General features: G+C 39.1%; 1 protein-coding gene across 1 annotated transcript; it reads right to left on the reverse strand.

The window, feature by feature from the left end:
* Positions 1–4,443: 4,443 nt before the first annotated feature.
* amacr (alpha-methylacyl-CoA racemase) lies at positions 4,444–20,009 on the reverse strand. Its single transcript, XM_041810068.1, has 7 exons — positions 19,598–20,009; positions 17,692–17,767; positions 17,290–17,546; positions 16,747–16,890; positions 11,845–12,005; positions 9,976–10,162; positions 4,444–7,598 (listed from the first exon to the last, which is right to left on the reverse strand). The coding sequence occupies exons 3-7, from the start codon at positions 17,534–17,536 to the stop codon at positions 7,189–7,191; spliced, it is 1,149 nt and encodes a 382-aa protein (XP_041666002.1). The 5' UTR covers positions 17,537–17,546; positions 17,692–17,767; positions 19,598–20,009; the 3' UTR covers positions 4,444–7,188.
* Positions 20,010–23,374: the final 3,365 nt, after the last annotated feature.

Genomic DNA, 23,374 nt, shown 5'->3' on the forward strand with positions numbered 1-23,374 from the left:
AACCATGTGAAGAACAGCATGAATATGTTTAAGTTTAAGAAATGCTATAAAGACTCAAAGGGCTTCATTCACCGCTATCTTCTACAGATTTTTCCTTTATTTTTTCTTTAAAAAATGATAAGAAAAACCCTTTTTGTCCACAATCCCGATTCATGTGCATTCTTAAACTGGCCCATCGTTCTCCAACGCCGCAGGTCAATAAAATTAAGGAAACTGTGACAACTTTTTCAGAAATATAGTGAATAACTGAATAATTGTCAAAAGAGAGAGAGAAAAAAGGTGGATAATTGTCAAGAATGGGTTAACATGGAAGAAAAATGGCACAGATGGGTGAAAAGTGGCAACAAAAGGGCAAAAGGTGAAAGAAATGGGCAAAATGAGCTGAAAGTGAAAAAAATGGATGAAAAGTGGCAAAACATCGAGAAAACAAGGCAAGAAACAAGCAGAAAGTGGTAAAAAATTGGTTAAATGCAGCAAAAAGGGGCAAAAATCGACAAAAGTGTCAAATATAGCTGCTGAAGTAGGCGAAAGATGCTGCAGAGAGGGGCAAAAAGTTTTTAAAAGTCCCAGAAATGGGTAACATAAGGCAAAAATGGGAAAATGGTGGCAATGGAAAATGGCAAACAAGGGCAGAAAATTTGCAGATACAGGCAAAAGTTGAATAAAACATGGCAGAAATGAGGGCAAACATTGAATGAAAGTGGCAAAAAGTAAAGGAGGCAGAAAGTTGAAAAAAGATGTTACAGAAAGGGGCAAAAACATGCAAATGGTTGTTTAAAAAAGGTCCAGAAATGGGTTGAACAAGGTAAAAATGGGATAATAGTAGCAAGTAAGTTTTTAGAAAATGCAGAACAATGGGTGAAAAGTGGCAAAAATAGACAAAAAGTGGCAAAATGGGAGAAAATGGCAAAGTAGGCAAATAGTTGCAAAAAAAAGGAAGATATGGGCAAAAAATGGTTAAAAAGTGGCAGAAATGGGTTGAATAAGGGGCAAAAAAGGGCAGAAAGTGATAAATGAAAGTGGCAAAAATGGGACAAAAGCAGCAAAAATTGGTTAAAAGTGGCAAAAACATGTGGCCATAATGGATGGAAAAAGTGGTGAAAGTGGTTAAAAAAGGACCACAGATAAATCATTCCAACATCAGAGCCCAGTTATAGCTTGACACACTTTTCAGCTGCAAAATGAGGGACCTTTTAGTCAGAATGCCAATGCTACTGATCCAACACACATACATTTATTGTATCAATAAAAGAAACAGCAGGAGCTGTAGACTGCTGCCTGCTAACAGATGTTTCACCCACCTGCTACCATATAAATGTTTAAAACAGCTCTTTAAACATGGTTAAAATACAGAGGTAATGTCAGTTTATGATATCCCCTGTCACAAGATGGGCTTGTTTGGAAAGTCCATGTTCATAGGAGTTATGATTTTTATGTTAATTTCACTGGCCACTGGATTTAGGCTCCTAATAACCATTAAACTCTATGCTTTTCTTATTTTAAGCTTTTGAATCACCAAAACCATCATCTTACCCTGCCATTCAGTTTTATGGAATGTTTTCACCCAGAAAAGGAGCAGAAAGGAGTAAAGCACCCAGATTGTTGCACTTATCATTACTGTGTCCTTACAAGCTGGAAGCTTGTGCAGGTTTTTCCTAATTAGCATAGGAAAAAGTCCATTAAATATCCATTTAAGGGCATGAGGCTGGGGCGCACACATGCATAGCTGCACAGGATCATGAAGAGAAGTAGAGAGACGTCAAAAGAATTAAAATATTTAAATCATGACAAACTGGATGCCAAGTTAGAAACAGTAAAGTCCATTTATTCATCTCTATCACCACTTGTCCTATTTGGGGTTGCAGGGTACATAATACAGTCATTATTATAAGTCAATCCCAGCTGTCACTGGGTGAGAGGTGGGGTACACCCTGGGTGCCAGCCAATCACAGGGCTGACATGTAGAGACAAACAATCAGGCATACTGACACTCCTATTGTAGCTAGAGTCACCAATCAACCTAATGGGCATGTTTTTGTTCTGTGGGAGGAAGCCTGAGCACCCGCAGAGAACTCACACACACATGCACAGGGAGAACATGTGAACTCCACAGAGAGCGAGACACCAGAATTCAACCCAAGAACCTCCTTGTTGTGAGGCAAATGTGTTAACCAAGGCAACTTTATACAGCCCATACAGTAACATATTCTGAAAGTTTTCAGACCACCATCACTTTTTTTCAATTTAGTTGTGTTGCAGCCTGATGCTACAGTTGAAAAAAATTCCTTTTAAGTCTCATCGGAATACTTTCTGGATGGACTCTATGCTTTTTTTTCCAAATATAGCATGTCAAAGTACTGATAATGGAAAAATTCAGCATCTTTCCTGTCATATCAGTGTTTTAATGGACATAAGAGCGCTCTCGAGTGCTCACAGATTTTGTCCTCGGCTCAGAATAATCACAGTTCAGAAAACTTTGGGACATCATCAGTCTGCTAAAAACTTCACAAGTGGCTTTTAGAAACTAATTTCTCCTTTAGAACAGTTGGTGAATGAGGCCCAAGGACTCTGAAATGTGTTTCTATTTGTGTTACTGTAATAACGGTTGCTAGGTCATTACAAATTGACAGACTATCGATTGTTCACTTGGGTTTTGACTTAGTGGCTGGCAAAGTAAGATTGTTCATCTCCCTGCTGCTCTCTGAGAAATGTGATCAAATTGTGTGATTATCTTTTCATTTGTGAAAAACCGTGAACATGACCATGAGTGGAACGAAGGAAATTAAACATACATTTATCTTTTGGAACACACTTCTGCTGTTTGTTTTGTAATATCAGTGGTAAAGAGCACGTGTGCTCTTTACCAAACAAGTCCTATAGATCCAGTTGAGATCCAGTTGAGATATATTTCATTTTAACTTTGTGATTCCATTTTTGTGACTGGAGTGTTTCATTTCAAATCCCTTCAGTGTGAAATTCACATGGCAGCAGACATGAGGAAAGGATGCCTTCATTTGTAACTGGCTCATTTGAGACTTTTCTTTTTTTATAAAGAGAAAGAGAGAGAGAGAGAAATGGATCAGACATTCCCTGTGGCCCTCTATGTTTCGATGCAGCTTCATCTTCATTTATACTTTTTTTTTCTGTTGCAATATTCGATTGAAGCTCATAAAAACCACCTGCACTCAGGCCTGCCCACAGAATTGGCTGGGCCCCTGAAAAACCCAGGAAAAGGGCCCTCCCCAGATGTGACTTATTAATATAACAATGTTACAACGTCATTTAGCAGACGCTTTTATCCAAAGCGACTTACATCTAGAACAGGTGTTCCTGGCATTAAGGACCTTGCCCAAGAGCCGACACTGGTCACTAGAGCTGTGACCTGGATTTGGACCCCCACTCTCCTATACCACAGTCAACAATGTAAACCACTGAGTTATCCAGCCGCCAATGATAATCAATGATATCAATGCACCAGCGGTGGATCAGTAGCGTGGATGCTGGAGTCCTGGCTAACTGTCAACTCATTTTGGAGCTGAACCCTTTTTTGCCACTTTTTGCTCTATTTTTTGCCACTTTTGACCAAATTTGTCACTTTTAAGTCACAATTTTTTCTGCCCATTTTGTCCCTTTAAACCATTTTTTGCCACCCTAAAACCACTTTTCACCATGTTTTTCAGCCATTTTTTGTCACTTGTTACCCATTTTGTCACTTTTTAAATGCTTTTCACCTTGTTTCTGCCCCTTTCTGCCCTTTTAGCCTGTCTTAGCCCACATGTGCTGATCTTATCCCATTTTCATCTCTTTAATCTCATCTTTGCCACTTTTTGCCAACTTTAACCCATTTTTGGCATTGTCACCATTTTTTCTACTATCCCATTTTAGTCTCTTTAAATCCATTTTTGCCACTTGTAACATATTTTTTTCCCACTTTTTGCTGTAGTTCTCTAATTTTTTTCTCTTTTTTTTTACCCATTATAGACACTTTTTAACTACTTTTGACCTTTTTTTTGTCCTTTTGTCCTTTTGTCCTTTCGTAGCCCATTTATGCTGCTGTTATCCCATTTTTGTCTCTTTGAAACATTTTTTTCCACTTTTGCCCATTTTTGGCACATTTTTTGAACTATTTTTCCTTATTTTTCCTGCCTGTTTTTGCCTTTCTCAGCCCATTGTTGCTACTATCCAATGTTTGTCTCTTTCAACCCATTTTTACTTTTTACCTTTGCCCAAACATATGCCACTTTTTACCCATTTTTGGCACTTTTTAACTGCTTTCTCCTATTTTTCTGCCTATTTTGCCCATTTTGCCTTTCTTTACCCACTTGCTGCTGTTATAGCATTTTTGCCACTCTGCACTTTTTTAGGCCAATTTTTGACACCTTTAACCCATTTTTGGCATTTTTTGTCAACATTTTTCTGCTATACCATTTTGGTCTCTTTAAACCCATTTTTGCCAACCTATAACCATTTTTTAAAGCCATTTATGCCCCTTTTAACCCATATTTGACACTTTTTAACTGCTTTTGACCTTTTTTCTGCCCTTTTGTAACCCATTTATGCTGCTGGTATCTTATTTTTGATGACTTCAATTGCTTTCAGTAACGGGCCAAAGCAGTGAGTAAACCTTACTTGTTGAGTGCGTGGAAATGAGACTGGTAAGTACATCTCCATTTTTCTGGCTGAATTGGCATCTATTTTTAATAATTACTCGCAACAGGGATTTGGATGTTCCCAGAATTGGAGCTAAACAGGATGAGGGAGCTTTTAGTTTCTGCTGAACTCCTGTGGAACACACTAGCAGAGAAGCTAAGGCTTTCTACATCTGTTAGCTCTTTAAAACCAGCCACAGAACATTTCTTTTACTGCCGTCTTCCCAAAAGTTGAATTTTTAAGTGTATAATACTTATATAGTTATACAAGAAACACAAAATATTAATTATTTCTCATATTATAATAGTAGGGGGATGGGGCTTCAGTAGTGATAAGAATCTCAGCTATGCCAAAGATTAGCAACAAAACTAATTTGATGCATTAGCATTTTTATTGTGTATCAGATTTAAAATTAGGCACCCTCTGGACACCATTAAGGCAAGGAATGTACACGAACACAAACTGCTGATAAATCATCATAGATCAATATTTTTTATGTTTTTTTTTCCTAGAAATCACTTAAGAAGCTTCAATCTTGCTCAAAACTCCTAAACATTCAATCATTTTTGGGATTTTAACCCTTTAAATGACAGTTTAATTATTTGAAATATTTCATTTTTTTTACTAAAGAAAAACACAAAAAATAATAATTATTTTCCATTGTCTCCATTTTCCAATGCATCAGTACAGTATAAATAACATGTAAGTGTAAAAGACATGGTGGAGTGATTAGCTCAGACTCAGTCACAGCAGCAGTTTTGTCAGAACAGGACAATATGTCTTTAGTAAAACAAGGTCAGAGGGCAACACTGAAAGCTTTTTATGACAAAAAAAAAAAGATGTTTTCCCTCTTCTCCTCTCTGTTTCGCATAGGTTTGCAATCGTTATGGGTGGGGTCTGCTGGTGTATCCAATGGCTGCTGCTGCAGTAGCTGTTAGCTTGGATGAAACTGTGGCAAAGTGGCAGTTTAATCTGAACTGAATTTATTTCAAAAACAAAAGCAAACAGCCACTCTGAAAGCTTGTCTTGGCAGAGAAGATATTTTTGGCAGAGAAGATATTTTTGGACGTCTTTCAACCAGTCTTGGCATCAATTTTATCCACTGAGAAGTTCTGCCATTAACAATCTGCAGCAGCGGTGGGCTGTCAGCTCAAGAGTACCGGAACGTCATCTTGTCTTGTTGCTCTGATTGGCTCATCACAAATGTCACAGACAAAACGTTCCTCCAATCACCTTCTGAGAATTTTTTGAAAAAGTCCTGCCCTTCCTAAACGCTTTCTATGGGAGCTTTCCCAGATGAATGTGAAATATATCTATGCAATGGAGATATAAAACAGTCCTGGCATGTCAGGTTAGGCAACATCACTAGACAGCTTGATTCAACAGCTGCCCCTAACCTGACAGGCTATAGACTGTTTCATATATCCATTGCATGGATATTTCACATTCATCTGGTAAAGCTCGCTATCAAGGTGTTTGGGAAGGGCAGGACTTTAAGAAAAAAACATTTGGGGCTTGGCTAGTCTAAAAACAGATCCTGAATTGCGTGTTTACTTGGTGAGATGAGTTTCCCCATCCCAGCACACAGACTCCCTGCACTCAAACAAAGCCAGTTAAAAGACCTGTTTAATAGTAGTTAAAGTCAAAACCAGGAAAAAAAAACTCTCACATGTCCATACTAAACCATGGACAGCATACTGATATAGAATGGTGCTCTATAAATAAGACTGCCTCTTTCCATGATTACTTTTTGCTCTTTATATCTTGACATGAGGTGTTTACTAAGATTTGCCAGGAGCATATGTGCTGTAGCAAATGTAAAGGAGAGATGCTTTTTGACTGGAAAAAAGGAAAAATACACCTGTTGAGTTTTTGATTTTTGCCGTGTGTGAACGAGAAGGTCCTTCTCATCACGCTTTGCTGGAAAATAACTAATACCATTCATTCATTTTCACATATAACAACAAAGCTGTACCAGATAGCCTTATGTTCCAGTGATTCATCCACCTGTGGACATAAATATCTTTTGCAACACACTTGCAGAAGTCTCAAGCTTTCCTAAGATTGTTTTTCTTTCAAAGTAACACACTTAAAGGGCAGGAAGAGCACTTGAAAAGATGCAGCAGGTATTCCACTCAATAACCATTTTCAGATGACTAACAAAAGTTGCAGCCATATAATCCATGGTGCTCAACAGATGACTTCTCACTGTTACCAATAAAAAGTCTTGCACATTTAACTGAGTGAAAAAGCTTTGCTCTCGGACAAAAATGGTCCATCATGATTGTCTGGTATAAGAAAATCAATGCAAATGGTGGAGATGGAGAAGTGTTCATGCTCTCTTATGACGTTTTCTTCTAAGCTTCTCAGTTTGAATTAGCTTTAAATCAAAAGAAAACCTTCGTTTGATGTCTATCCAGAACCAACAGACATTTAAAAGGCAGATAAAACAGCAAGGTGTTGCTGATCTTGATTAGTTTTTGTATCCATATTAATTACTAGTATCAATCTGATGTCTTTTCAATGCTGTAACTGTCTTTACAGCTTTGCTTTGACAGCATTACACTCCACCACCCCTGCTGCTCGCATGCGTTCTATCTCAGCTGATGTGAATCCATATTCCTCCAGGACCTCGGCTGTGTGTTCTCCAGTCCCTGGATCAGAGGCGAGGAACGGCTCAGCAGGAGTCCGAGAGAGAACCGGTGCAGGCCGGGGGCTTTCAGTGCCTCTGGAGTCCTTTATGAAAGACGCCCTTTCCTTGTTATGTGGGTGTGAGCTGACTTGGTCAAAAGACAACACGGGAGTAACGCAAGCATCGGTCCCGTCAAAAATCTCGGACCACTCCGCCTGGGTTTTTGAGGCAAAACGCTCTGTGAAGATGCGTCTCAGTTCCGGCCAATCGCTGAAGCTCATCTGAGGGGGTAACTCTCCAGCGTCCAGCTCCAAGCCTAAAAGAGAAAAAATACACGAAATACAACAGACTTGCATGTGGTAAAAGAGGACTTACAAAGAAACCTTCAAAAACTTAGAAAAGTTGCTACAACTCTTTGTGGAAGTTTAAGTTAGTAGGGCTGGGTATTGGTGAGAATCTCCTGTATCCTGTATGTATACTGGGGTTATGATAAGATCAGTATCATGTAGCGGTGTAACAGTACGGAAAAATTTCGGTTCAGTACGTGCCTCGGTTTTGAAGTCATGGTTCGGTACGTTTTTGATACGGTAATTAAAGCGAACAAATAATGGATTTTTATATTTATTTAATTGTATTAAAATAAATAGGCTGAATAAATTCCATTTAAATTATTACCTCTGCCAAGGAGGTTATGTGATTGGGTGGGTTTGTTCATTTGTTAGTTTGTTTGTTAGTTTGTTTGTTAGCAACATAACTCAAAAAGTTGTGGATGGATTTTGATGAAATTTTCAGGAAATGTCAGAAATAAGGAAGAACTGATTAGATTTTGGGAGTGATCCTGATCAACGTCTGGATCCAGGAATTTTTTAAAGGATTCTGTTGTATTGGGAGATAGGGCTAATGGCAGAGGTCTGCGCTCTTTGAGTTCTTTTCTAGTTAATAATGCTGTAACTCCTTCCAAAAGGTCTTTAATTAATAAAATAAATAAATAAATACATTTTTGAATTACGAGGTTATTTTAATTGATATATTGACATATTTATACCCATTCTTTAAACACTAAAATTTCCCTGCCAACTTGAACACATCACCATACAACCGTAAGTTAGCTTGTTAAGTATGCTATTAGCGTCTATCCTGCCGATTTCAAGACGGACTTCGGCACTGGATAACTTTTTTAACCAATGGGACCTACTACTAACCTTGCAAAGCAGATGGATACGCCTGTTTCCTTGTTTTTCACTGGCAAATCCATCTTGCAAAACTCCCATCTGAGCCGTTTGGGCCCGGTTAGAAAGTGACAGGACCAATCAGCAACGAGGGGCAGTACTTTCAGGCACAGCAGAGTCGTGACGTAAACAAGCAGCAGCAAGAGCTGGTGCAGTTATGGAGTAAGAACTTCGTGTGGATGCTGCTAAAGCGCCAGTTTTATCAAAACTTGACAACATTTCTTTGTTGAAAGAAGAACAAAGAACAGCAGTGAGTTGTTTTCTTTTCAAAAATGACAAAAGTCGAGTACTTACATGTCTATAGTCGCCATGTTTCGCGTGACTATGTCATGTGTTTTGTTGCTCTGATTGGCCCGTAGAGATGTGACAGTCAGAACGTTCACCCAATCACACTCAAAGTTTTTTTCAAAGGCTCTGCCTTTTCTCAAACGTTCCCTATTGAAGCTTTTCCAGATGGGTGTGTTTCACACATCCATCTGGCGTGTCAGGTTAACCTACTACAAAGTTTGGGAGAACTTTTCACAGTCCATCTTGGCAGATAAAGAGGTTAGAGCCGTGTAAAATCTGAGGCTAACGTCACCTAAGACGCAGCTGCAGCCATGATGGAGTCCCCTCTCCCCCTCCTCCGAGGCTGACGGTTGAAGGTACGCATTTAGAATTAATTTGATTCACAAAACCAGAGAACCATTGTTGTATCATGGGAAATTCATAACTGGCTTTGACCCAGCCCAAAATATGGCTTCTTCTTTGCATGATACAGCTTAACTTGTCTTTGTGGATGGCATGGCAACCTGTGTTCACAGTCAATGATTTCTGGAAGTTTTCCTGAGCCCAAGCAGTGATTTCCAGAAAACAATCTTGCTGCTTTCTTAGGCCTTTTCTCTTCACTTTCTCTCTGTGACTGTGTTTGAAACTGCATACTTTCATACTATTCGTATAATGTATGACTTTAAATTGATTATGTAGCGCATTCCAAATGCATAAAATGCAGGTTTGTTCAGCAAGAAATCCCTAAATGTATGCTAGACTGGCCAGATTCTTAAAGTATTATACAGGAGCTCACCAGTTGTACTCGTCATCTTCTGTCTAAACATTTCAACAGAGTAACATCTTCATAAAAGGAGAGTTTTGGGGAGATCTGTTGGATTGCACAAGAGACATAGGTGGTCATAACGTGATGGCTTATCGGTGCAACTTTGTGCACACAAATTCATTCAGAGGTTCAGTTTTAAGATCTGATTGTGGTTGTTCAAAAGATCTACTTTCTTGTCTATCCATCACATTTTTCTTTACAGATAGGTATTGAGAGAAGAGGAGGATTTTTCATCACACACTTCACTCTTGCTGTGACTTCACTTTTCTTGTGATTTTGGTGCCTATACATGTCTGACACTCTCAACCACCACTTCCAATCATCACATTTAGAGAGGTGCCTCCAATCTGTTTTTTTTCCATTATACTAACCTTGAAGTAGCTGCATGTAGAACTGCGGCTCTAAGGCACCCACAGCCATGTACTTTCCGTCTGAAGTCTGGTATGTATCGTAGAATGGAGCACCGCTGTCCAACAGGTTTTGTCCTCTCGAACGGTCCCACATACCAATGCTACAGGATTTCCACACGAATGAGCCTACATACGCTGCTCCTTCTACCTGAGAAATTAAGAGAAGAAAGAGAAAATTAAGTCAGGTAAGCAAATATGTTACTTATGATTACACTGGACATAAAGAAATTTTAAAAAAGCAAAAATATCCATAGTTACAAAGAGTGCCCAAACTAAGGATTTACATACAGTTGCAATCAAAATTATTAACCCCTCTTTGCAAATCAGATTTACTGAAAAAATTCCCACTTTCAGCTGTTTGCAATGAACACATCAAACAAAAGCAATCGAAATAGCTAAACACAACAAATGCTGCAAGGACATTGAACAAAAATATAAACCTAACACTTTCGTTTTTGCTCCCATTTGTCATGAGTTGAACTCAAAGATCTAAGACTTTTTCTGTGTACACAAAAGGTCTATTCCTCTCAAATAGGGTTCAGAAATTTGTCTGAATCTGTGTCACTGAGCACTTCTCCTTTGCCAAGATAATCCATCCACCTCACAGGTGTGGCATATCAAGATGCTGATTAGACAGCTTGATTATTACACAGGTGTGCCTTAGGCTGGCCACAATTAAAGGCCACTCTAAAATGTGCAGTTTTACTGTATTGGGGGGTCCGGGGGGAGGGGGAAGGCTGGTGTGACCATTTGCCTCAAGCAGTGCAACAACAGAGTTGATCAGGTTGTTGACTGTGACCTGTTGAATGTTGGTCCACTCCTCTTCAATGGCTGTGTGAAGTTGCTGGATATCAGCAGGACCTGGAACACGCTGTCTTATCCAGATCCAGAGCACCCCAAACATGCTCAATGGCACAACAATGGGCCTCAGGATGTTGTCATGGTATCTCTGTGCATTCAAAATGCCATCAATAAAATGCACCTTTCCGACTCTTCCTGCTTCCCCAGGAAAATGGGGGAGTACTGGGATGTAGGGCATTCTGCCAATCAATGCAAGGGTCAACACTAGCCTTAACAGTTAACTCACTTTAGGTTTTCCATCAACATTCTGTATCTCCCACCTTTGTTCTACTAACTTTTCCCACAGAAAAATGGGGAAGTGGCGGGATGCAGTGCATGCAGCCTATTCTGGCAGGGGTGAGCTCTAGCCTAAACAAGCGTCTCCCCACCCCCCTTTTTTTTTGCCATACTCCTTTTCCCTTTTTTCTCAAGGTCCTACTCTTCAATTTGTTTTTGTGTTTTATCTCTGTTATTTTTGTATCAAGAAGTGTTGTTTTCTGGTGCAATGTAAGGGCACAGAAAAGTTCTGTGGGTGAATTTTATGGGGAGTGGGAGCTAGCATGACAGGGGATGGTGCTGGGATGCCAGAGCTTACTGTTCAACTTTCCCAAGGTGTTGTGTGACTTATTGGAAGAAACACAGCTGGTTCTTCTTTTGCACTTGTGTTTTTGTATGAAACACTGTCAAATTGATTGTTAGGTGTGTGTTTTTTTCTTGAATTGCTATTAACAGTTGTTTGGGTAAATTGGCAGAGGCTATGCTTCCTCTTTAGGGTTGCTAAGAAGTTGCTAAGGTAGCTTCTGTTGAGCTGTTACCTTTATTACTTTTTTCCAGTAAGATCCTCGAACCGACCCTGTAACATTACCCACTCACTGATACCATCTTTAAAATAAAATGCTCTGTTCAACAGTTGAAGTGTGCTCCTTATTTCTGCTGCTGACTCAAAAACCCAATCTCTGATCACGCATCTGACATTGCAAATACACTCACCATGCTCGCATCAATGATCTGTCCTTTCCCTGATTTTGTCCTTTCCAGCAGAGCCATGACAATCCCTAGAGCGCAGGTGAGACCACCACCTGCGAAGTCTGCCACCAGGTTCAGTGGTGCGTACGGCTTCTCCTCACTGCGACCAAGCCGGGATAAAAGGCCTAAAAGAAAAGGGGGGGACAAAACTGTTACACAAAAAGTATTGAAGGCTTTATGGTGGAGAGAGATAGAGGAAATGGACAGACCTGGACACTGGACAATCTTTAAACCAGAATGCACTGGTTCTAAAATTCACATAACCATGAGTTACTAGGCAACATTTATGTGCTGTGGACCCAGAGTGCTGCAGGTGGAAGAACATAAATTCTTGGCAAATTTATGCTACAAAACACAAAGTGCCCAACAAATTCTAAATGAACCACATAACTAAGCTGGCATTGATTTTTACATCAGTTCTCTAAAGTAGCTAAATTATGTGATTTAAATGGCCCTGTCTGAAGGAGAGTGTAGCCTTTTAGCAATTTTGCACCAAACTGCACCATTTTGACCAGGATCTCCTGTAGATAATACACTTTCTACTGACAAATACCTAAAACAACACCACTTCAAAATAAAGTACCTTGTAAGCGCCCTTGGAAACAAAATTGCTAAAACTGCATGAGAAACAAGCGATTAAGCTTGTAGCTTTGCAAGATGGATCTGCCTGGTGACAGAAACCCAATACCCTTGCAAGGTAAGATATGAGGTACAGTATATGTCAACATTAAGGGTTAAAGATGTGTCAAGTGACTGGTGAGCAGAAGCAGAACAGTTCTTAGCCTGTTCAGCTGTGATTGCTAAGCAACAAGTCATCACAAAGATAGCCAATTCTGAGCTGATTTCAGACCTCCAGTGCGTATAAAAAGTTTTCATCCCATTTGATGACTCTTTTATTGATTTTACAAATCAATAATGGTCAGTATAATTTGGCTTTTTTGACCAAAAAAATCTCTTTATGTCAAAGTGAAAAATAATTTCTACAAAGTAATGTCAATTAAACAAAAATACGTAATGTAAAATAAGTTACTGCATCAATATTTACCACTTTTAAAGTGACTGACCTCATTCAACAGAGGTCCAGCCAATTTATGTTAGTAGCCTCACAACTACTGAAATGGGGAGCACCTGAGCACAGTGTATGTGTCTCAGTTATTATAATATAAACACACCTGTGTCTAGAAGTCAGGGAATTGGATAAAAAAATATTTCCAAGGGAAATGGAAGGATCTACCTAGACCAGGCCGTCCTCACAACCTGTGCACTTATGATTACTTTGAAGGAGTTGCAAGCTTCAGCAGCTGAGATGAGAGACTCTGCATACAACAAATGTTGCCTGGGTTCTTCCCAAACAAAGCTTCATGGGAGACAAAAAGAAAGCAACTGTTGAATAAAACTCACTAAATCTCGACTAGAGTTTGTAGCAGACCCCATGTTCAAGTGGAAGAAAGATCCTTGGTCTGATGAGACCAAAATGGTGCTTTTTGGCCATCTGAAAAAACATTATGTTTGGCAGACACCAAACACTGCTCATCACCACAAACATACCATCCCCACTGTGAAGCACGCTGGTGGAAGGATCATGCTGTGGGGATGCTTCTCAGCAGTCAGTCCTGTAAGGCTTGTAAAGGTCGACGGTAAAATAAATGTGGCAAAATCCAGGAGGACAATCATATTCAGTCTGAAGCATTAAACCGAAGCATTCAGGGAAAGCTACACAGAAATGGCTGAAAGACAACAAGCTGAATGTTCTGGAGTGGGCAAGTCAAAGCCCAGACCTCAATAAAGAATTTGTGGCTGGACTTAAAGGGTTGTTCAATCCTGATCCCTATGCAAACTGACAGAGGTTGAGCAGTTTTGCAAAGAAGAATAGAGTAAAACTGCAGCGTCCACTTGAAGATGACTAGAAGGTGTTGAGTATTTATGCAGTCTCTTATTTTACATTGCATGTTTTTATTTAATTGACATTACTTTGTAGAAATATGTTTTCACTTTGACATCAAAGTTATTTTTTGTCAAAATAGGCAAATTATATTGACCTTATATGTCCTTGTTTGTTTGAAAAAGCCAGCTTCCTTTTCTAGTTGAATGTTTAGAAGGACACACAGGGACTAAAAAGACCGTATTTAAATAAATGAGAGTGAACACTTCTATGTGATATTTATAGATTTTTTTCACTGCTTTGTCTTCACTTTAATGGCCTTTTCTCATGGGATTTAAGAGTGTTTATGTATGTAGGACATTTCCTTGAAATACAGCTCAGCTTAAGGGAAGGAACTCAAACCTGTTTCTTCAGATGGAGACCATGCTGGAAGCTGATGCAATACCACCTCAACCCCCCCAAGAATCCCTTCAAACCAGCATGTAACTTTAACAGTTTTGCACAGGGCTTTTTGGTCTGTTTGCCACTTTTAAAGGTTATTTTTCAACATTTTCTTATTTCATCTCCCCTCAGGATGTCACAGAAAAAAAAGAAAACCCACTGTGTCAGGTATCTCTGAAAATGACTTTTCTTATTTGGACGGCGTGTGCTCAATAAACTGAAAGAAGAAACAGGGATAAAAAAGGAGAAAGAAAGGGGGGAATGTTGTAACCAACAAGGTTTCGGGGGGGCATTCCTTTATCAAAGATGGATATTAAAGATTGATGCTGTTCACTTTGTATTTTGATCAGCTGTGTGATGTATGCGTTGAAAGGGCTTTGAACTCATCCAGTCGTGTGTCCTCTTTTGCCCGAGTCAGCATACAGAGCTGAAGATGTCCCGGTTTTGATGTTTCATCAAGGAATTTCTATCTTTAGTAGACACAGAGTTTGCAGCAAAACCGTATAACACAAACACATCAACAGCTGAAATCCAGAGGGACTTCACATGGAAAGAGCTTTCAGAGCACAACTCCAAGGACGAAATAAAGCTTGAAACCAACAAACTTTGAAAACATGTTTTTTGTATTATTTCATGAGGTTTGAATGGTAATAAGACACTGTGACTTGTATTTCAGTGCCATACAACGGCTATGAAAATATCCATACATTAGGGTAATCTGTATCGCACTCTAGTGGTAACTATAGGGTGTAACATATAGGCACAAGACCTTTTATTGTGTGTAGTCATTGTTTTTATCACCTTAAGATCAAGCAAGATGTCAAGTGTTTATGTTTTTAAGGGCATTCTTGAATTTGCTTTGAATACAGAAGTTACAGAGTAAGCCTGCACTACATATGAAAAAATTAGCTGCAAGTAATATTTAAGAAATTGTGTTAATGATATGAAGATGATGATGAACTATTTGCAATAAATTAACCGTTGATGCGAAACAAATTAAGCATTTTTTTCGATGACAGCCTTTTTTTCCATGAGAAAAACTAGCCTAACACTAGACAAAGACTGATCTGTGATGACTAGAATTGACAAAAATGGCATGTATTTTTCATGAAGATGACTAAAATGGGACTAAAATGTCATTTAGCTTTCGTTGGACATTAAAAATCCATATTTCTCCACTGTGAGTAAATCTGTGAAAAAACATTGCATCAGAGTCTCTTCTGCTTCTCAGCTATAGAAAGCAGGGACCCCAGATTTGGCAAAGTGCAGAGTACACACTACCAAGATTTAGTACCAGATTCAGGCAAAAGAATAAATGCTTGGACTAAAAGTAAAGACTAAAATGTGAGGAGTTTTTATGGACTAAAACTAGACTAAAATGTTTTTGAGCTTTTGTTGACTTAAACTTATAGAGGTTAGAAATGACTTAAAGGTGATTAAAATTAAAAAGCATTTAATCTAAAGACTAAGAATGACACTAAAATTAAAAATAGCTGTCAAAATGAACACTGGCACAACTACAGGAAAGAAGGGAAAAAACATGTTTCATATTAGCGTGATATGCCCACCAGACCCAAAGAAAAAAACAGTGCCAGTCTGTTGCAAATGCCAAATGACCCCAATCAGTTAATGGTTCCTTGTACCTGCAGAGCTGAAACTGGATCCAGACTGGGGTCATTTCAACTCAAACAGAAACAGCTCTCATGAAAGACTCAGTCTCGTGGTCATGCATGAACTTGTGCCTCCTCCTGATTGTTAAATGTTCTGCACACTGTATTGTTCTGTTTTATTTTCTTAATAGCTAAACTTATTTGGTACAATTTTCTGTTTATTTGTTGTTGAGTTTTGGGAAAAAGACAGTGTAATTGGTTTTCATTAGAGGGGTTAGAGGAAATCAAAACTGGATGGTTTTAGAATGTGCTAGTTTTAATGAGAAGTGGCTCTGTAATGGACAGAAAAAGCTTTATAAAAACTAAACTTTGCTAAAAGTAATTGTGCGGCTTATTAACAGTCATTTGGTTTGTATAATACACTCCTAATTTAAGGTTCACAGCAATGTTTTCCTTTGTAGTGATTTGCTTTTCTTCTAAATTGATTATCTTGGGCCTTTTTATGCCTTTACTCACATAGGGCAGAGGAAAGAAAGGAGAACCGGGCAGAGAATTTAGAGTTATCTAATTCATCGTGGTCTCTAAGAACTCAAATCTATTAACATTGCAAAACTGATGTTTTTGCTGTTCTCTGATAATACCAGAGAATGCTAACTTAATTCAATTATGAACAGATTTTACAGATTTGGTATCAGCAGTGTTAACACCTTTCATAATGGATTGATGCTTTGCAAAGTTGAAGCTTTAATTAACCGTGTTTCTAATGCCCACTCAAGAAAAACTGAACCAAAAAAATGAAGAGATAAGCACTTAGTTTATTAAGGCAGACACTAAACGTGCCAGAAGTTCACCTTTTGTTTAGTAGTCAAAAGTGCATTTAACAGTACATGGACACTCACAGAGTACTGGAAAACCAGTTGTATGTGTTGTTACCTGACATGGCGAGGTAGTTGATGTCATGTCCAGCAGCACTGGCTAAAGATCCACTCTGGCCGTACCCAGTCAAACGAGCGTAGATGAGACGAGGGTTTTCCTTTAGCAGCTCGTGTGGACCGAGACCCAGCTTCTCCATCACACCTGAATGGGCAGAGAGAAGTTCATTTATACTATCATCCATGATTAATGAAAATCTGATCACATTTTCTTTCAGTTACTACATTTCTTTTCTTTTTTATCTGACCTTTGCTTTGTGGTGGGAGTTAAGGTGAATGTTCATAGGTTTTCCAGGCCGTATAGCATCCCGTCAACTAGGGCTGGGCGATATATTGAGTATACTTGATGTTTATGTATGTAGAGAATTAAACAACTAATGTAGCAAACTTAATGGTTTCCTCATCGTGTTTAGTGCGGATTTTACACCATAACTTCAGAGAGAGCACATAGCTGATAAAACAAGCCACATCACTTCTACTCATCACTAACTGATATTTCAGTCATTTATCATAAGGTTGCTTCTCATTGTGTTTATGGTCTGACCTCTGCGGTACGGCTCAAGGACCACGTCAGACTGGACACAGAGCTTCCTGAGCACAGCGACACCCTCTGATGATTTCAGGTTGATAGCCACAGACCGTTTCCCCCGCCCTTGTGTGTCCAAAGACATAGCCACCTTTGTCCGATCCACACGGATCACCTTGGCTCCAAAGTCTGCCAGGATCATACCGCAGAACGGCGCTGGAGCTAAACCGGCCAGCTCGATAACTCTGACTCCTGCAAGGGCCATGATGAAAGGACTGCAAGGGAGAAGAATACAAAGAATATGCCAAGAAAATACAAGAGTTAATGCAGAATTCAACATCATAAGTCTTCCAGTAATTATGCTGATCGTATATTATGACTTTTGAATCCCAAAACATTGAGACAGCCTATTTCTCTTACCAGAGCAAAAGGTGATGTCTCTAGATCAGCTGTTTGTCTGACCAAAAGTCCAAAGTCTGATTTTCTCTTTACTGCCCTATGAACACAGAAAATAATAGACTGGAATTAAAATATCAAAGAGGAATGTGTTTCAAAATACTTCATTTCTTCACAAGTGATGCATTTTTGGTGAGTGAAAGGAGAATTTAGCCATTTTAAGGTGCCAAGGACTTCCATTTTTGTTGCTCAAGTAACAAGATAGCATCAAAATCATTTGATCTCTATAAGCATTGTGACTGTTGATACACCCACGAATAAAAAAAATCCCTTCAAAATGAAAGATTTGAAAATGTTTCTAAAATACTGCACATGAATGCATAGTTGAGGGAAAACAAAGAGGTGAAACTGGTAGTCTCTGTAGAAGGTGTAAGAACACTTGATATCAGTCGGCTCAGTCTTTTTTTCAACCCTGAGGTATCTCAGAAAATGTGAGTCACAGGTTATTTTTCAGATTCGCCACGATGTTCTATGTATTAAAACAAAACATTTTCCAGAGATATGCAATATTTCAGTCCACCAAGTACAGAAAGACCAAAAAACAATCTGAAATTGCAGCCCTTTGAACAAGTTTTACAACTTACCAATGCTGTATATGTTACTAAATACATATAAAAACATGTACAGTCATATGCGTAAGTTTTAGGCATGTAGGGTGCTAAGGATTCAGCATGGGGCCTTCTGGCCACAACCACGGCAGAGAGGGGTGGAGGGCAGAAAGAGTCAATCTCAACAGACCTCAACACACAGGTGATAGCCAAGGTCAAGCTCAACTGCAGTTTTTTATGTCCGGGCCTTTCCACCCCTGGTGATGTCCACGGAGACCGCAGACAGTTTTTGAGTCCTTGGGACAAGCACAGCACAACTAGAGGCTCCTGGTAACCCTACTGCCTGTCAGGACAATACCTAAGGCTGTGTTTACACGCCACATCCCCTCTTTACTCTGTTATTGTCAAAAGATTATTTTCCCATTCCCCTGGCTGAGATTAACCCTTATTAACACTAATTACTATTAAAATACACATATTTTTAAAGCTGCTACTGCAGTAAAAAAAAATCAACTGAAAGTATCTTTTATACACTCATTTTTGATTATATATCCAGTGATGCTTCTTAAAAGTTGTGACTCTTATGTTTTTAAATATCACCCTCTATCCTAACACTCATACATTTTAACAGTTCATTGCCAAATCATTAGAGGTCATTAAACTCAAGTTGTAATACTAAAATCCTGCCAAATAGATTGCTACTTTAGATAGAGATAACACGTAGTTAATGCTTACACAAAAAAACAACAAACCTATCAATGCAGCAATCTAACGCGATATATATCGCTGTATATCGTGATAAATTCAACTATAACCCCTTTATAGTGACACACCAAATCATGCCAGTCCTGAACACAAAAGCAGGAGGTCTAACTTTAGTTCTAAGTTTCCTTTAGAAAAGTTAGCCCTCTTCTTTCTAAAAGTACTAGAAGCCTTAGGTCTAGTCTGCAAACAGCACATGTACCTGCTGTGGCAGTGACAATGTAGACTTTAAACTTTGAAGCAACGCCAAAGATAATTCCAAGTCCAAAAGGTGAATTGCTCCATGAAGTGCCAATGTAAAAGCATAAACCGGGATTAGCTGCGTTCCTTTTGTGATTTTTTATCACGTACGAATAGTAAGTACAGTGACTCTATCATTTAATAACAAACGAATTACAGGAGAGTATAAGTAAAATGCGTTAGCAAGATGCTAGCAGCAATGCTTTTTTGGTCATGTCAGACAGCCTGAAGTAGCTGATATAGCAGCTATAATGTCATAGCATTCGCATGAAGAGTGTTTTTCAAAAGTACCCTTTGACCACAGTTGGCATGACACTTACCTTTGATTGTTGTGGACAGGACTCAGGGCGAAGAGCTGGTACTGCCACAGAGTGAACGTTAGGAGGTGGTGTGCGTTCGGTAATATACGTCAGGTGGTGTTGCTCTGGCCGTTAGAGGAGCAATAGATGCTAAATAACTAATACTGAGCAGAAGAGTGTAGTGTTATCAGTGGTTAAGGCTAACACGTTGATTATGCAGCTGCATTTAGTTATTACGCTAAGTTTGGTTATATTTTTGGTGGATACGTATGGTATCACTCTAAAGAATACGGAAAAAATGTGAATTTAAGCTCTACATGTTGCCTACCGGTTCGACTCTGGCGTACTTTGGTCTAGACAAAGATGTAAGTTCACCAGCTCAACCAGCAAACCCCACATTGTCCCCTATTTTATACAGAAAACAACTCCACCAAGCAGGGCGGCCGGCGGTGTACTCTGCGGTTAAATCTAAGCGAACTCTGTACAAAGTTTGCTTCCTGGTGACCGCAACGCAACGCCAAGGAGGTTTCTGGGAAATTGAGTTTGTTAATAATGTGACTCGCTAAGCACATCTTGCTCTGTTCATGGTTAAATGAAAAATAAGGCTCATGAAACAAGCCTATTAATCGAACTATTCAAGATAAACATGTTAAAAATACTGTAAAGCAGTGTATCAAAATAAAACAAACCATATACTGATCTAAAATGAGTACAAACTGATAATTAAAAACAAAACAACAGTTATTTGTATTGCACGTGGTAATATAATGAGGCTATGCTGGACTTGAATTATTTCTGTGACCTTTTGAAAAAAAAAATCTGGTCTAACAGTCCCTTGTCCTTTAAGAATAAAGATGCATTTATAAACTCACACTGATTCAAATAAATCAAATTTTATGCTGGACTGAATTTCTTATTAGATAAGATTTAATTTTAAAAGATTTGCTTTAATTTGATTTAATAATCTGGGCCCTGGGTCATCTGAGATGGACTGACCTTAAGTGGAAAAGTATGCTGTCTGGTCTGATGGGTCCATATTCAAATTGTTTTTGGAGATAATCATTGTCAAGTCCTCTAGGCCAGTGGTTCTCAACTGGCTGTGCATCAGGACACATCAGGACCTCCTTAGGAGAAATCGTGACCCATATGTTTTGGACACATTCAACCACTCAAATTTATATGTATAATGAAAAATGTTGGACCCTAAATGGAAATAAATCACATTGGACAAAGTGGCTGGACAAAAGAAGCATGTTTAAAAAGAACTTCATTGCAGAAGGACATGCATGTATGCATCTTATTTTACTCCATTTTATGAAAATAGTACAGATATTTGGTCATTTCTTAAAGGAATTTCTTCAATATCTAGGGAAGACCAACTGCTACCCAAAGAAAAGGAGATAAATAGGAAGGAGGTCTGAAACAAATGTACTTGCCATCTTAGGAAAACCTAAAAACAGTAAATAAATTTACTGTATGTTTACTTAGGGTTTCTGTTCATAGAATTTCATCCATATTTTTTTCCTGGCACACATTTGTGACCAACTTTTGGGTACTGGCCCACCAGCTGAGAACCAATGCTTTAGGCTAAAGAGGAAAAGGACCATGCAGATTATTATCAATGCAAAGTTCAAAAGCCATCATTTGTGTCTGTGTAGGGGTGTATTAGTGCACTTGGCATGGGTAACTTGCACATATTGTCACAAACAATACTGAGATGTTTATAGATTTTGAAGCATCATATGTTTCCAACCAACTGTATTCACATTTTACATAATGTCCCAGTTTTTTTTTTTGTTTTTGTTTTTGTTTTTTTTTTAAATAAAGAAGTATACCACTGTCCTTACAACGCAGCAAATCAGAATAAAACTGATGTTTATAACATCATTTTTAATGACTCAGTGTTGTTATAACTTGGATTTATTCTCAGAGAACCCAGATGTGGGCTCATCTGCTGCAGCAATATTCCTAACACAACACTACCACTCTATAATAATAATTAAACAACTCTTTCAGACAACTTTAAGGCCCACCTTTGACCACTCTCAAGTTAATCTTCTCAGATTGAAACAGAATGTGACTGGACTGAACGTACTGAACATCTTGGCTGAACCTTGACATCCTGTCCCGCAGAATCACAAACAGGATAGAACAAAGTGCTGACTGAAAGAGAAGCCTTTACTGTAACCTTTTCAGCTTTAGACAGTTTCCTGTGGTTGTCAGGGGAGCTGAAAATTTAGAGAAAGAAAAAGAAAGTTCTATGATGTTTCTCGAGCAGCAACTGCTGAACTTGATGTCAAGTGCATGCAGGAATAGAATGTCATTTTTGAAATACTCTTGTCAGGAGGTAAAAAAGAAAGTAACTCAACCTATGATTCTAAAGCTGTTTGGGACTTTCAAGGGCTCCTTCTTTTCTTTGTATTTCTAGCTGCTCAAGGCAGCTGAAATCAGTACTCAGCAGCTGGATGCTTCACATTGACCTTTGGTTGTGGGGGGGGGGGCAACATTTTCTTTAACTGGGGGCCACATGCAATATAATATCATTATCATATCAAGATAATATCATAAAAACCCAGCTCATGCAGGTTTAATGCAGATCAATGGCAGTGTAATCCACTGATCATCTGCTGACTGCAAGGCTGAGATTGAGCACAGACTTGGCCTGTCACATGGGGCTGCGGGTTCACTGAGCAAGACAGTGATGTGTATCCAGTGGCATGCACAGACTTTTTCAGGGGCAGGGGCGAAAAGAAAAAAAAGGGCACATGCAGCGCGTTCTCGCCACTGCAGGGGGCACTAAGTTTCGTGTGTTTTCGAGGGCACTTTAGACATGTTTATGTGTTATACAAATGGCACATTATATAGCCTTAAACCAGACTAGCTAGACAGACTACTCAAGTTAGTTTGTAGTTAGGATCAGCATCCACAAGAACTGTGTAGATTCAACGTTGGACTGTGAACAGCACACAGAAATAAATAAATAAATCCCTAGGGGGTCTGAGGATCTAACACCCCAGAACATTTGCAATTAAGTAGATGCCATTTCCTGTATTCTAGTGCATTTTAACACCATATTAGCACCAGATAATCCACACTGGTTCTGTAAGATATAGTTCTGGCTCAACATAGATCAAGACAGGGCCCAGCATAAAGGTCATTGCACCAGTAGGATTTTGCCAACCTAAAGGGCACTTAAGCACACATTTTTACCACCCAAGAGGGCAGTTTATCATGTTTTAACCAGCCAAGAGGGCAATTAAATGTTTTTTTTCCACCCAAGAGGGCAGTTTAGTGTGTTTTGCCAATGAGAAGGGTACTTAAAAATGTTTTTTTGCCACCCGAGTGGGCAGTTTATCATGTTTTCACCAGCCAAGGGGGCAGTTTGGTGTGTTTTTTCCACCCAAGAAAACAATTTAGTGTGTTTTGCCACCCAGGAGGGCACTTTAGCATGCATTTTGGGTCCCCAGAGGACACTTTAGTGTGTGTTTTGCTCCAAAGAGAGCACTTTAGCACGCGTTTTGTCTGTCGAGGGCACTTTAACATGTGTTTTGACTCCCAAGAGGGCACTTCAGCTAACGTTTTTCAACACCCCCCCCCCCCCCCCCCCCACTTTGGGATTTTATATTGTAGTGTTAGAGGGGCAGGGTCACATATTCGCCCCACCTAAATGAAACCAAGCCAGTAAAGAGGTGAAAATCTTCCTAATGGATCCAAAATTCAGTCACATGTAGATCTCAGTGTTTTCATATGTTTACAGCAACCGTATTCCAGCATTACTAGGTGTTAAGACACAAATTT

The sequence above is a fragment of the Cheilinus undulatus genome, linkage group 17 (assembly GCF_018320785.1).
Source record: "Cheilinus undulatus linkage group 17, ASM1832078v1, whole genome shotgun sequence".
In the NCBI taxonomy this organism is placed as follows: domain Eukaryota; kingdom Metazoa; phylum Chordata; class Actinopteri; order Labriformes; family Labridae; genus Cheilinus; species Cheilinus undulatus.

What these genes read in the sequence shown, in the direction of transcription:
- amacr (XM_041810068.1), bottom strand. Translation starts at nt 17,536, where the DNA reads ATGGCCCTTGCAGGAGTCAGAGTTATCGAGCTGGCCGGTTTAGCTCCA. An exon ending in CAACTACCTCGCCATGTCAG is followed by an intron (nt 12,006 to 16,746) that starts GTAACAACACAT and finishes CTTTTCTTTTAG; the next exon opens with GCCTTTTATCCCGGCTTGGT. An exon ending in AGATCATTGATGCGAGCATG is followed by an intron (nt 10,163 to 11,844) that starts GTGAGTGTATTT and finishes TTAATTTCTCAG; the next exon opens with GTAGAAGGAGCAGCGTATGT.